General features: G+C 51.6%; 1 protein-coding gene across 11 annotated transcripts in view; it reads left to right on the top strand.

The window, feature by feature from the left end:
- The window catches only part of LCOR (ligand dependent nuclear receptor corepressor), an 88763-nt gene extending 74304 nt beyond the window's left edge, over positions 1-14459 (top strand). For 10 of the 11 annotated variants that reach the window (XM_059851795.1, XM_059851789.1, XM_059851792.1 and 7 more), the window contains one exon: positions 3451-14459. In XM_059851795.1, the coding sequence (XP_059707778.1) occupies positions 3518-7945 (4428 nt within the window). In that variant the 5' untranslated portion in view covers positions 3451-3517 and the 3' untranslated portion in view covers positions 7946-14459. The remainder of the gene's footprint in view (positions 1-3450) is intronic. The other variant, XR_009487212.1, reaches the window with a different exon arrangement.
- Positions 14460-14660: the final 201 nt, after the last annotated feature.

Genomic DNA, 14660 nt, shown 5'->3' with positions numbered 1-14660 from the left:
CAACCCTGCTTGAAAAGGTGGGGCACTTGATGTAACTCTACTCTTACATGTGAGCCAGAAACAAGCTCTTCTCCAAAACTGCCTTAAGTAGGGAGCATGCGGGCAATCCTTTCCATGCCTGGAAAGAGAATGCCCATGGGCATGTTTTACTTATTAGTGATAGCCAGAACGGACAGGCATAGTGGGAAATGCTGGATCCGTACCAAGGCACACAGATTAGCAGGCCCCAGGGAGCACAGAACTCTCTGTGTGTCTGGGAGATCTGGGGATGGTGAGGCACAGGCTGCAGCACCCTTGGGGGCACAGGGAGAGGAAGGACAGAGTTGGGACCTAGGCACCCTCAGAGCCTTTTCACCACAGGTGGCAGTGAAAGCTCTGTCCCAAGGTTATCCTTGGACACCCAGAATAAGGTGATGCTGCCTGCAGTACCCAAGCAGGGATGGACTGGGGAAGGAGCAGATGAGCTCAAGGTGAGGAGTTGCAGCCTTTCTTTGAGCTGAAGTGGCGTGACACCAGAGGACCCTGAAGCAATGTGCCAGGTGAACTGTGTCACTGAGTGCAGGATGAGTCTTCTAAGTAGAAAGGGCATCAAAAATGAATGGATTTATTCCCTTTATCAAGCAGGAAAAATATTTATCTCTGGTTTTTAAAATTTATAGCTTGACAAGCTCTGTGTATCTCTGATTGCCTCCTTGGAGTACAGTAGGGCAAATAAGGTGACAATGAGGACAAAGGCCTCAGTCACACTTCAGAGGAAGAAACTGGGTGAAAGGCAGGGCAGAAATGCTGCTGGAACCTTCAGGATCAGGGAGCCAAGGTCCTCTCTGCCACACAAGCAGGACATGAGCCTTTTCCATCCCACACACCTCTGCAAAGCAGGCGTGACCTGCGGCTGGCTGTGCTCAGCATCACAGCTGCAAGGCAGAAAAGGACAGTGCCCAGCCATTTTGGTCCCTTCTCCCACCAGGGGCTCTGCACACAGGTTTGCAGACTCCTCTTCACCAGGGGTCACTCAGCCTTTCCTTTTCTTTCTTGCCACCCACCCAGGCAATTGCTTTGCCTATGCCATGGATTCTTCCTTCCTGCACTCCACAGCCGTGGAGTGCAGCACCCGAAGGTGCCCCCGCAAGGAGTGAGATGGCTGTTTTGCCACCATAACCCCTTCCCACAGCTGCCCAGGCAGTGTGGCAGTGGGGGGGCCAGGGCAGGGCCCCACCTCTGCTGCTGTCGTTAGAAATTCAGTCTTCCCGGGGGAAGATGGCTGCTGCTCTTCAGAGCTGGGCTTGTGAGTAGGTAAGAGGAGTCACCGCCCTCTTTGCAAAGGTGGAAGAAAGATTACGCTGAGCTCTGCCTCTTCAAAAAACCCCCTGCTCCAAGCCCAGGGGGTTGAAAGGTTTTTTTATCCCCTTTTGTTATTCAGCAGAGCGAGGGGAGGAGCTGGGCCGTGTAAGAGATCCTGGCTGACATAACCCTTCCCATGCAGGGCTCTGGAGAGGGGCCAGGTTGTACCTGAGTATTTTTATTTAAACTAATCCTAGGCGTTCCAAATTGAAAGCCATCGCAGCGCCAGATAGGACCAGTTCAGAGGGTTGCTGGAGGCCGTTTTTCTCACCTGGGTGTAGTAAAGCAGTCTCCAGGTATGTTGTTTATTGCTAACCCCGGGAGTATGTTCTGGAGGTGTTGGGACACATTCGGCAAGCTGAGCTGGCTCAGCCTTTCCAGGTGGTTTCAGGAAAACCCTGCCTAAGAAGCCTTTAAGGAAACTGAAAGGCTGGGCTTGGGAGGCAAAGCCTCATTACGTGTAAAACACGTTATGCCTGGGCAAACTGGAAAGCAAAGGGCTGGGTGGCAGCTGCTCAGGGCAGGCTCGGCTGCAGCCTGGCGTTTCTGGGCAAAGAGGAGACCTGGTCAGCCCTGAGCCTGAAGTGGCCCCAGGTGTCTCTCCCTGCCCACCAGCCCAGGGAATCAGGGCACTGGAGGTGCCTCCCTGGTGCATGCCAGTTCAAAGAAAGCAGCCAGCAAGCTGTAGGTAAGGAGCAGGTGAGGGCTGCCCAGGGCAGGCTCCGGTGTATCTGATGCCACTGAGAATGGCTGGCTCCAGCCACTGGCTTTCCCTTCTTCTTTTCTCTGCTGATGGCTCCTACAAACTGGAGCTCTTCCTCCTCATCCACCTGTTGAGCCCTGTGCCTGGCAGCATGGAGAGGGGAAACCCACTCCAGATGAAGCTGCTTTTCTCCACCCTGGCCCTGAATTCTTTGATAAGCGCTGCCCCCCTTGACCCAGCTGAGTGAGCGAGGTCAGTGTCTGGTGCTGGTGGGGGGGGGCAGGCAGAGAAAGGCTGTAGGGGTAGAAAGGACTTTCACTCCTCCAGCGCAGTACCAGGAGGTGCAAAGTGCAAGTGTTGCTGCAAAGAAACCCTACGTTGCTGGTAAAGATCCCGTGGCAGGCAGTGTGGGTGCCAAGACATGGGGCCCTCTCGGCGTGGTCAGCACTGGGTGGGAGTTGCCTGGGCTGCCGTTGGGAGCAGATACGGTCTCAATAACAGCACCTGGCATGACACTCATGCAAACTCATGGCACAATGCATGATGCATTCATGCAAACACTGAGTAATTATCCCCTAACCTCTCCACCAGTAAGTCCTAATTAATTGCCTCTGCCAAGCAGGTAACTGATAATGGCCTGGGTTTGAGCGCTAGCTAGCGGCAGTGACCCTGTGCTGTAGAAGCCCACCTTTCTGCACAACCAGTGTGTGCTGACAGCCCATCAGCTGCAGCAACACTTTATTAAATGGCAGCTAATCAAAGGTCAGTGCCAATGGCATGACGCTGCCCAGGGTGCATTGCTGCCTGCATGTCCTGCAGGCTGGGAGCTCACCAGAATTTCTGTGCTGACTACAGAAGAGGCTCAGATATGCTCAGTTTGGCCCCAGACCCATCTTCTGCTACTGAGGTGTAAGCAGAATTTTAAGGCTTAAAGTAACTGAAGATTCCTGGCCTCTGGATGCCCAGCTGGGATGCTGCTCTGCTCCCACCCAGCTTGGCAGTGCAGAGTAAGGGAGTAGAGGTATGCAGCCATCCTAGAAATGCTGGGCCTTCCATACCAGGTGCCATGCAGATACTAAGTCTGATTCTTTTTAGGTTTGTTTTGAACATGTGACATGGTGCCTACACACTGGGATGTCCTAGGCAGAAGTGTAATTATGAGTGCTCTGGCAGTGGCAGACAAACAAAAGTGCAGTCCGTGTCCTGCCAGCAGTGTCCACATGTAAGTGTGCATGCTGGGACTGAAGGAACACATGCCAGCCCCAGGAAAACAGGATGCTTGATCTCACCGTGAGGTCAGGCAAGTGATGTGCCTGACTGGGAGGAGAAGGGTTATTCTGGTTTTGCAGCATAAACTAATATTCCCTAGGACATATTACTGACTGCTTCTCTCTTTGTCTCTCTAGTGAGGATCCAGCAGAGACAATAGCAATAGACTCTAACAATCAGCCGAAGTCTCCACTGGAAAAATTTATGGTCAGACTGTGTACACATCACCAGAAGCAGTTCATTCGCGTGCTAAACGACATATACACTGAAGTACAACCAGACTCTGACGGCCAGCAGTTATCTGAATCTGAGAGCATGGAGGCCTCTACTTGTGGCTCTGGTTGTAGCCAACGAAGCACTGAAAATCAGGATAAGGGTGCTACTTGTACTGAATCAAAGCTCCCTTCTACATTGGACCCAGGACAGTCAGGGGCTGACGGCCCCCTGCATGTTGCGGGACAAGCCCCGAAGCAGCCAGTGGAACTGAAGTCTCTGGACAGAGCAGAGAACTCCAGTCCTGCTTTGAGAAGGGACTTCTGCGAGCTCCCTATCACCAGGCTTCGCTCTGCTAGTCCAAAGGATAGCCCCACCCAAGGATACCTCAGCACGTTGAACTCTTCCTCTTTGAATTTCCATCACGCCGCAAAAAGCCTGGAAGGGCAGCCAGCTGCTGGACACGAACAAGAAGCCGGTATCAGGAAGTGTGAGGATAATAAAGAGCAGCTAGCAGGTAAGACTCTCGTGGAAGGTTATATCTCAGTCAAAGTGGCAAATGTGAATGGCAGCGAGGACAGCTTAGACAGCTGTCTGGGGTCCCAAAAGAGCTCTTTCAGGGCTCTCCCAGAGGAGTCTTGGGATCCTGGCTTTGCAGTGACCCCCCCTCGCAGAGCCGACAAAGAGAACACTTTGCAATGCAGCTCGAAAGCATCTTTGCACCAGGACTTAGATGCAAAAGAACAAGACGTGAGACCAAAGCAAGAAAACCACCTGCATGCCATGACCAAGGGCAAGGCAGGCTGCCAGCTGCACCCAGCCGACAAGGGCATGCTCGACAAGTCCAAAGAGGGCTGGCTGCCCACTGGCGCCATGCCAGCCGCCCACCGGCCCCCCGGTGGGCACCCCCGCGCCAAGGCGGCCTCCCTCAGGTCCTCTCGGAAGAGCAAGAAGGCATCGGGGCTGAGGATCAATGACTACGACAACCAGTGCGACGTGGTGTACATCAGCCAGCCCATCACCGAGTGCCATTTCGAGGCCCAGCGGCTGGTGTCGTCCCGCAGGACGGCGAGGAAGAGCACGCGGGGCTATTACTTCAACGGGGAATGCTGCGAGCTCCCCACTGTGCGCACGCTGGTGAAGAGCTCCCGGGCGGAGGAGAGGGCGAGCAGCCCGGCACTGCGGACAGAGACCCTCGTAAGTGCAAAACCACCCCTGGTGCTCTCAGTGGAAGGGTCTGCAGGGGCAGGACGGGAGGGTGAGAAAAGGGTTTCTCTGAGGCTCTTGGCTAAAGTGGCACCAACCAGCCAAGAAACAAAAGAGAGAGCTGAGCTGGGCCCCATGAAGCTCCGGGATACCCGAGCACTACGATCAAGAGAAGCTGCTGTGGCCATGCCGTTCTTCTCCCTCTCTGCTCCACCCAGCCCCGAGAAAGAGGACAGCTTGGCCAGCTCACCACCACCTGGCTCCCCTCCTGCTGAAGGAGGGGAGTCACCTCCCCTCAGTGCCACAGTAGGAGGCACTGTCACCTGGGAGGCTGGCAGTAGCCTGGGCTCCTCTGGGGATGGCAGCAGCAGCAGGCAGGCTGCTGATATTGCTGCCTTTTCAGTCTCAAAAGCACGCGGTGAGGAGGATGGTTGTCCAGGCTCTGACATACAAACTATTCCAGACCTCCCTGCCAGTCCAGAGCCAAAGTCCTCCTCAGAGCCCTCTGCTGCTACAGACACAACACCTCTGCCCTGTGATGATGCCAGGGATCCTGCCCAGCTTCCAGGCTCAGGGAATGCTGAGCTCTGTGGGCAGTGTCTGGCAGAGCCCTCCGCATGCTCTCCAGGCTCGCAGGCTCCTGATGAGCCCCCTGCCACCATGGATGGGAAGAGCCCCCTGGAGCCCCCTGCCACTTTGCAGTGTGGGGATGTGAACAAAAGCATTGATGCTAAACCAGAAGCTGAATCATCAGTCACGGTGGGTGACAGCCCTCTTGAGCAAGAGGATGCTGTGCTCGTCAGCACACCCCTCCCCAAAATCTTGGAAGTGGAAGCAATGCAGAATAACAACACAGCAGGTGAAAAAGAGCCCACTGAAGGGGAAATGCCACCCGACCCAAACAGTTCAGATTCTGTCTCTTCCAAAGACAGTCTAGACAAGAAGCGAAAGAAAGGCAGGAGAGCGCTAGTGGCATCGGACCGGTGTCTCCGAAGCCAACGATCCCCATCACCTGCTGAGGGCAGTGCTGAGGACTCTGGTTCTTCCAGCTCTGGGCAGCTTACTTGCCTTCAGATCAAACTCTCCAAGAGCCCTGGTGCTAAGCGGTTCAAGAGAGAAGTGCAGCAGGATGAGGCAGCATCCATGCACTTCCCCAATGACTGCTTCCCCAGTGTGCTGCTCAAAACCAGCGAAGAGCCAGGCACTGGCCAGGCTCCAGAGAGCATCACTGAGCAGCCAGGCAAGGAGAATGGTGTCACTACCAGACAAACCTATAAAAGTATCTTAGCAAAAGAGACTGCTGCAGAGGGAGAAAATTCCTCTAAAGATAACTCTGCTAACAGCAGCCAAAGTCAACAGGGTGAGATGCTGGAAATCAGCATCCAGGCTGATTCTGAGAAGAAAAACATTACCCTCCCTCCAGAGAACACTGTTCCTGCAAATGATGCTGAGCAAGTGGATGTGAAACCAGTCAATGCTAGTGCAAAGGACAGGGAGAGCTCTGACAGTGTCAGGGATCTGGGCAAGCCAGTGCACTATGAGCTGGTGACCAATTTGCCTCCATGTCCCAGCAGCAGAGGTGGAAGCAAGCATCTTCCAGCAAAAACTGCAAAGCACAAAAAGGTTGCTCAGCAGTTTTATAACTTACGACATGCACCCGCACCTGTAGACAGTGCAAAAAAGAACACACCAGGGAAGGAGTCTATGCAAGCAATCCCCAAACTGAGGGATGAACACAGTTCAGGGAATGATGACTGCCCAACACTAGAGGACATAGACATGGCTGACAGCAAACCAAAGTTCATGGAGTGGTGTGCCGAAGAGGAAAACCAGGAGCTCATTGCTGAGTTCAACACTCAGTACATGAAAATCCAGAAGGGCTGGATTCAGCTGGAGAAGGAGGTCCAGCCAACCCCAAAGGTAAAGAACAAAGCCGACAAACTGAAAGAGATTTGGAAAAGCAAGAAAAGAACACGGAAAAGCAGAGGCTCACTGGAAGTGCAGAAGCTTTCTCCTGTGCAGATGCTGTTTATGAAGGCCTTTAAGCTGTCTGACATATGCCAGTGGTTTCTGGAGACAACTGAAACTAGATCTCTAGTGATTGTGAAGAAACTCAACACCCGTCTCCCAGGGGAGATTCCCCCCATGAAAGTCCCCATGCAGAAATATTCTTCCTCTAGTCTCTACCCCAGCTCACTACAAGCTGAGCGTTTGAAAAAACATCTCAAGAAGTTCGCTGCCACTACCCCAGCTCGAAATAACCTGAAGAACCAAAAGCTTTGGGCTAAAATTCGTGAGAATGCGGATAAAGCAGAGGTTGAAGAAGCCACCACTCCCAGCCAGACATCTCCCACTGATGCCAGCACCAAGGAGCTGAGTGAGGACAAAACCATCCAGCCTGCCCTCAGCTTGCCCACGCAGGCCAGCACCAGGATCCTGCGCAAGTACTCCAACCTTCGGGGCAAGCTGCGAGCCCAGCAGCGTGTGGTGAAGGCAGAGAAGCGGAGTGATGGCCCAGGGGACCAACTGTCCCTGGAGAGCAAGCAGAGCCGAAAAAGTGTGTGCATCAACCCCCTGATGTCTCCAAAGCTGGCCTTGCAGATCAAAGCAGCTGCCTTTCCTGCTAAATCTCCCTCAGTGGATGGAACGGGGAAGGGGCGGAAGGGGAAAAGTAGGTCCCAAGAGGACTCCTTGCCCAAAGCTGACCTCCAGCTCAGCAAGAAGAAGATGCTGAAGGAGAGTGGGAGCACCAAGGAGCGATCCAACTCTTCCACCAAAGACAAGCTGCCTGCCAAGAAGGCTAGTAAAATAAAGCATTCAGAGGTGAGCATGAAATCTCCCGCCACCCGAAAGCAGACTGCCATGGAGAGGAGCAATAAACTGGCCAGAAAAATGTCTTTGAAAGAGAAGAGAGTCCCGAAAAAGCAGCTGGAGAAGATGCGGCTCCCCATGAGGAAGGGCAAGGAGAACACGAGCAGACGGGCCGTGCTGCCTCCCAGTCACGAGGAGCTCTCCAAGTCCCCAAAACAGAAGCCCCTGGGGGAGTCCTCCACGCGGTCACAGAAGATGGCCAATAAGAAGCACAGCAGTGGGAAGACCTTGACAAGGTCCATGAAGAAGATGCAGGAGAACAGTGTGTCTCAGGGCAAGAGGAAGCTAAGGGCAAAAGTGGACTGTTCGCACAGCAAACGCTCGCGACTGGACCCGAAATAGCAAAGAACCGGTAGCCATGTACAAAACTGATGTATAGTAGTAACCCTTTACCATGCATTAACTAAAGCTGCTTTTATAAGCTGTAGCAAGCCTTTAAAAATCCGCAGTTAAAGGATAAATGCCCATGATTTTAGGCATCAGCAGATGTGTCTTGGACAGAGAAGAGGTTGGTCTGTCTGGCTCTGCTGTTCAGAAGGAAGTTTCTGTAGTTTGAACGTTCCTTGGGTTCTTTTAAACTTAGAACCAGGCAGTTTTTGTTAAAAGTACAGTGCCTTATTTATCACTTTAAAAATAAAAATAAGAAGCTCGTCTGTGTGATTTGGAGGCTTGCGTTTTATACTTGAGGCACAAGCACTTGTACTGTAGCAGAAAGAAAACCACCTTCGTGCACATGAAGTAGCTTTTGTCAGCCTTTGGGTGCACTCAAACATTTCCCTTTCTTTCAGAGTCCTCCTTCAGTCTGTCTTCTTAGTGGCATTTAAAGCAAAACCAAAACCATTTTGCATCACTAAGGGAGGGAAAGGCGAGTCTGTCCATTGTCAGTTTGCTGGTAGCAGTTGCTGGTGTCCCAGACTGTCACCTGCATGAGAATGTGAAGTAGCTACTGGTGTGTGTACTGCTGATGGCTGCCTGCTCCTCGCTGCACAGCCCGTGGGTGGGGAGGGCCCGCTCAGGCTGAGGAGATGCCCCGGGAGTGCCAGGTACCAGGCTGCCACACCCACTGCTGCCGGCTGGGCGTGCTGGGCTGTATCTGTCTTTTTTCTTGCTGGCTTCAGGGATGAACCAGTCTTGCCATGCTCTGCTTTTGGACAGACTTCCTTCTCCTATTTCCCTGTCCTTGTGGTGATTTCTGTGGTCTATGATGGCAAAGCTTTTCTGCAGTGCTTCACTGAAGGTTGAATCTCTCCCTTTTTAAGGGCTTGAGTTCCTGATGTTGGTGATCTGCGGGAAGGGAACTCTGGCCCTCACCTTGTGCTTTTGTGCACATCTTGCCTAGTGCTTTCTGAAGCCAGGATTTGCAGTTGAAATCAGGTTGGGATAAGGGACTGGCTTGTGTTAATTTTTTACCATAATTTGCATTTCACCCTTTTACCAGCAAGGTGCGGGAGGTTTGTCCTTGCTTGTGTCATGGAACAGGGTCATAGTGCCTGTCTTTTCTTAGGAAAACCTGTTAGAAGTGCATAGAGTGTGTGGCTGGGCTGGTTCTGCTGGGCAGAGATTACCAGCACCTGGGGAGGGCTGTGGTCTGTGCTAGGGAAATGTCCCTGCTCAACCATTGCATCCCCAAGGCTTCACTTTCACATTGCTGCAGAGTCCATTTGCAGGAATCCCAATGCCAGTCTCCTTCCAGACATAAAGCAGCAGTGCCTGTCAGGGCACTGTGAACCCTGAGGCTGCCAGACCTTTAACAGCTGCCTTGCTGGTCCTTGCTCAGCTGCTTGTCCCTGATGAGAGCAAGGCTTTGGTGCAGCCCATGAATTCAGGAGATGCTGGCCCTTGGAGCAGAGGCTGGAAAGGGATTGGCTGCAAAGGGAATTGCTTTTCATGGTTGGCATTGAACCCCAGATCTCAAATCCTGGGGGTGGGAGATGTAAGGCAGATAATTGTGTTAAAATCTTTTCATTGTACCCCTTTAGTACAGAGGATAAAACCAGGTGTTTGATTTGCACTCCCTTCACAGAGCACCTCTGGCTCTCTTGGAGGTACTCCCTTTCCCAAGCATTGACACTCACCACGCTGCGGCACATTTTTCTCTTTACTGTGAAATGGCTGATTTAAAAAAAAATCCTTTGCCTTGCCTTTGAATTGTGCTAGAGTAAGTTAACTCTCTGAACAGGTAGGAAGTGATTAAATCTAGCCTGTCAGTCCCTGTACAGATTAATATGAAGTTATCTATTACTTTAATTTTTACTGCATGCATTAAATATGTCAAACATTCCATCAGGAAAGATTTTAAAGCGTTTCAAGAGAGGTGTAAGGCAGGAGGGCAGTGATGGCAGTTAAGTGACTGAACTGTACCTCTTTTGCAGGGTGTCTTTCCCTCTTGCTTCTCCATCCTTACTTATGATCCTTCTCTAGCCTCTGGCTGGGGCCCAGCCACATGGGCCCAGATTTCCTCTCCTTCCTCTGGGCCAGGTGTACATGTGAGCATGCCTCTTACCTTTGCTGCTCACGCCATTCCCCTGCAGCAAATCCCCTCTCCCCGTCCTTCACCATCACTTCTGAAGCGCCTGCACTGGTCACCATGCACTCCTTGAGGCTTTCCCTCTCTCTTCTCTCATTTTTTAGCTGCTGGTAAATGATAAATGCAGGCTGTCCTGCTCCCTGTCTTCTGTGCTTCTGGGAGCAGGAATCCCATTAGGATAGAACCCTATACAAAGCAAGTGGAAAGAGTCTTTCTAGATGGGATGCTGCTGTTCCAGTGTCCGGGATGTCTTCCTGCACCCTGGGGCTTCACCAGTACCGACTGGCTCAAGCATTGCAAGGTTGGGGGACAGCAGGTATCATTGGTGCTGGAGTGGAGCAGCTTCTGGGCATCTGTCCCAGCTCAGTGTGCACTGCTTGGCTTAGGCAAGGTTGGGATCAGAACACTGAGCTTCCAGGCAATGTCCCTGGCAGGCAGTGGTGACGTGTGCTGCTGAGGCACAGCCCCTGCTTCAGAGCAGTCTGTTACCAATAAATGTGGCTCTTACATCAAGCAAGGCATGCACAGGGAGCTGCAGATGAGCTTAATGAATGGAAGAATATAAGCAACGTGATTTAGTACCTTATTCCACGTGGGCATGGAGTGTGTTTCCATGTGCTACGGGCACAGAGTTGCCCACTGGCACTACCACAGTGCCATCCTCAGATCCACAGCCTCATTGCGCTCCTCTTCCCCTGGGCTACCCCACAGCTCCCTGCTCTACTTCTTCAGCTCTGGATTTCAAGAGCTACTACCCACAAAGTAGATCTCTTTCTGGTACTTTGGCTTTTCTTGCTGGCTACTTGATGAATCCTATTGAAATTAGTCTCCATCATGCACCCTGGTCCATGAACAAGGAGCAGCATCCTCTTAGCTCTGCACCTCCACAGATGTCCTCACTGTCCCTCTCCTGCCAGCCCCCTCTCTCATTTGCATGGTTACCTTTTTCTCTCTCTTGTCATCAGCAGCTCTGGGTCTTCACACTTCACATGTTCAGAATCCGTCCATCTTAGTTAACCACTTAGAGGAGCTGCATTTGCCAAGCTCAGAGTAAAAACTTATGTTGGTGCTGTAGCAAGAGCAGTTTGAGTCCGGGATGGCTCCTCCTACCTGTAGCTGTTAGGATCTTTTTAAGCAAGGCCAGCCCTGGAATGGGTTTCCCTGCTGACAGGGTGTGTGATATGTACCCAAGGCGTGCACAAATTTATATTCATCACTTACTCATCCTTACTCAGGCTAGGTCCTGTTTGCCGGTGTTCACTCTGTGCAGTGGGGTTTCTGTAGACACCTGCCAGCAAGTCAGGGAGACAGATTTGCAGCAAAACTTCTCTGAAGAGCTGACCAGTCAGCTCTGATGCTTCTGACAGACTTTCTGCTGCGCTGCTGATCAAGGTCCATGAGCTGTGAGAGCAGGATGAAATTGTTCTCACTGCTCTCTGCACCCCTGTCCCTTCAGTGCTGGGGCTGCCATGCAGGGCTGGACTGAGCGGGCTGGCTGCCTGCCCACACCACTTTCTGCTGGTGTGCAGATGAGCAGAGCTGCAGCCCAGCCCATGTCCCAGCTGGTCTTGTGGCACCTCTGGAAATGCTGATGTTTCCAAAAGCTCTGCCAGCTTCTAGTAACCTCCCAGGAAATGGACATGCAATCAGATATACTGGTGCCCTGCTTTTAAGATTTGCTGATGGACACTTTTTCTCTCCAGCTCATAAACTTTCAGCCTGGCAACTGCATTCCCAGTTGAAGGTGACTGAGAAAGCTGTGATTCCCAGCCTTCCATGGGTACAAGTAGTGCCTTGGGCATCATGGAGGTGTGGGTGGTCATCCAGGTTGGGCTCTGTCACCTTTCCACCATCAGCAGTCATGCCGGGGGAAGAGGGCTGAGCCCCAGCCAAGGTGTGCTTGGGTCTGCATCCTTGGGCTGTTTGCCTGGACAGCCCAGGAGCAAGACGGGGATAGGCTCCTCCTTGACAGGGAATGCCACTGGAGATTTTCTTGTAGCAGTAGGTTTTTTGAGCAAACCACAAGGCTATGATGTCCCCGTGTCACATGTGTTCCCCCCCGTGTGTCGTAGCATCCATTTGGCCCATCCTTCAGCTTGGTGGTTGTGAAATGAATCCATCTGTTCTAAGATGTTCTCAGGAGTTCTTGTTTGTATTAAGCTCACCCCTAGGCTTAGCAGAAATCACAGTCCCCATCCTCCCTGCTCCCCTCCCCGCAGACAAGCCCTCTCTCTCACGAGCACTTCCACCTTCTCCCCGAAGGGCAGCAGAGGGCAGCTGGCGGTTTTGATTCAGGGCACGTTGGCAGCTTTGGGGCAGCCGAAGGAGCTGGGATGCAGCTGGCCAGCATTTGTGACATGGGTCTGGAGGCCAGGCGGTCCCACGGGCTGTATTGCTAGCCAATGTTTTCTAAGTCTGTTTGTAAGAGTACCTAATTTTAAAATTAAATGTGAATATATATTATGTGTAGGTGCCATGTAAGATAGTGTTGTGCTAGGCAGCAGGATGCTAACCTACTTTTTAAACTTTTTGGAGGCAGGAAAAAGCATTTTTCTCTCACTTCATGCTCACAGATCTAATATTGTAAATAGGTTTTTTAAATATTTATTTCATGGGCTTTCCACAGGTTCTCGTTCTGACTGGTGTGTCGGTGGGTGGGGCTGTATTGCCCGGCGTGCCGCACCCGAAGGGCTGGCGATTGCGCGGGGGATGGGATGGGCCGGGGTGGGGGGTGGTGGTGTTCAGTTTGGTTTTTTGTCATGTCAGAGCTGAAGCATTAACTCTCTTCATCTCGTTTTGATGATGTCAGACCTGGTCGATGGCCACGGTCCCCAGGGAGGCTGTGAGCTCCCATGGCCGGCCAGGATGGCTGTTCCCCAGGACAGGGGGCACTGCAAGCAATAAGATTTGTAGTAATAATGTCTGCTGTGGTGGCAGGGGCTCTCGGGGCTCAGGGCCAGGTGGGAATAACCCTGCTCCCGGCGGGGCTCAGTCCAGCATGGCTTGGGGGGGGGGGGGGGGCTCTTGACCTGGAGGTACTCAAGGAAGTGTCCCCATGGATGCAGAAAGTGGGGTATGCTGTCACCCCCAAGGAACCCCCCCAAAACCACCGGGGTAGGGTAGGTAGTTGCTGGTAGCAAACTCCCACTAGTGAATTACTGTCTTCGTGGGTACGGGTGACCCAAGGGAGCTCACCGCTGTCGCTGCTAGTCCTAGGGCCGGCTCCAGAAGGTCATTTGCTCATTTGCTAATCATTCTGTAATTTTAATTCTCCTTCTAGGAGGTTTGAGGTCATTTGGTAATTTTTGCTTATGTGGGTTTAGGTTTTTTTTTTTCTTTGTTAACCCCTTTTTGCCTGGAAGTGTGGCTGGCTCTGACCTTCCAGTCCAGCTGTCTGTGTGGGGCAGTGTCAGCAGAATCTGCTTTTATGATAATGGGTCTCTGACTTTGGAGGATGGAGTGAGGGGTGCTGCTGGGTTCCAGCCCTGCAGGACCCTTCACCAGTCTCACACTTCCTTCGCCCTTGGAACAGGTGTGTAAAAAAAGAAAAACAAAAAAAAAAAAAAAAAAGGAAAAAAGGAAACAACATAGTAATTTTTTTCTTAGGATGTAAAACATTTGAATATTATCTCCACCCTGATGGCAAATGTTTTTCCTTCACGTGTGTCTGCTTCCCTGGGAGAGTTTTGTTTCTCTGTTTGTTTCTATATGAATTTTAGACACTGAGCTGAAATTCCTCCTGTCCGGTACTGTATGTTTGAGCCCAAGCAATGTGAACTGTACAGACCAGCAGTGGGAAGGGGGAGCTGGTGACTGCACCTGGGAGAGCCGTGGCTTGGGACGGCATTCCCAGTTGGTGTAGGGAGTGGGAAGTACTGCGCCACAAGTTGGGAAAATGAACTGTCTGCTGTGAATTCTCGGTTGGAAATGTGGAGAGGAGTTCCCATTAGATAATGTTTACATACCTCACCTGACAAACCTTTGAAAGTGTATATATAAAAAAAAGAAAGAAAATAAAATTATATTAAGTTGCTTTAAATCAATATGTATAGCTATAAGAGCTGGGTCATTTGAACTTTGAATATGTATCGATTCTCTAAATGTTGACATTTTGTGAACTCTGTGCTCCTGTCTTTTATTTCATCCTAGCCTATGGAAAAAGTTGTGTTCTTGTTCCAGGTAAAAGGTCCCTGACTCTGATCTGAACTCCTCAAGGACTCCCACCCCACCACCTTGTTTTCTTTTCTTCCTCACTGTCAGTATTCACCCTATGAGCTTTCTAAAGGTCCGTATTTTATTGCCGCTTATTAAACGTTTCTTTGATATCAATGTTTGTTTGGTGTGATAAATGGAAAAGACTGAAGGTGAGTGAGTGCACAAGGTAGGGCACAGCAGGCTGGCACCCTCCAACTGCCACCCCCTCCCCATGGAGGGGGGATATAAATGCCTGTGTGGGATTTCAGTGCTCCTATACCAGTGCCTGAGCTGTGGCAGACTTGTGTTTGTGGCACCAACAGTGCAACTTCTTGG

Source organism: Haemorhous mexicanus, chromosome 7 (genome assembly GCF_027477595.1).
Source record: "Haemorhous mexicanus isolate bHaeMex1 chromosome 7, bHaeMex1.pri, whole genome shotgun sequence".
NCBI lineage: Eukaryota > Metazoa > Chordata > Aves > Passeriformes > Fringillidae > Haemorhous > Haemorhous mexicanus.
Note: the sequence above shows the minus strand (reverse complement) of the source record. Positions and strands in the feature narration are given on the sequence as shown.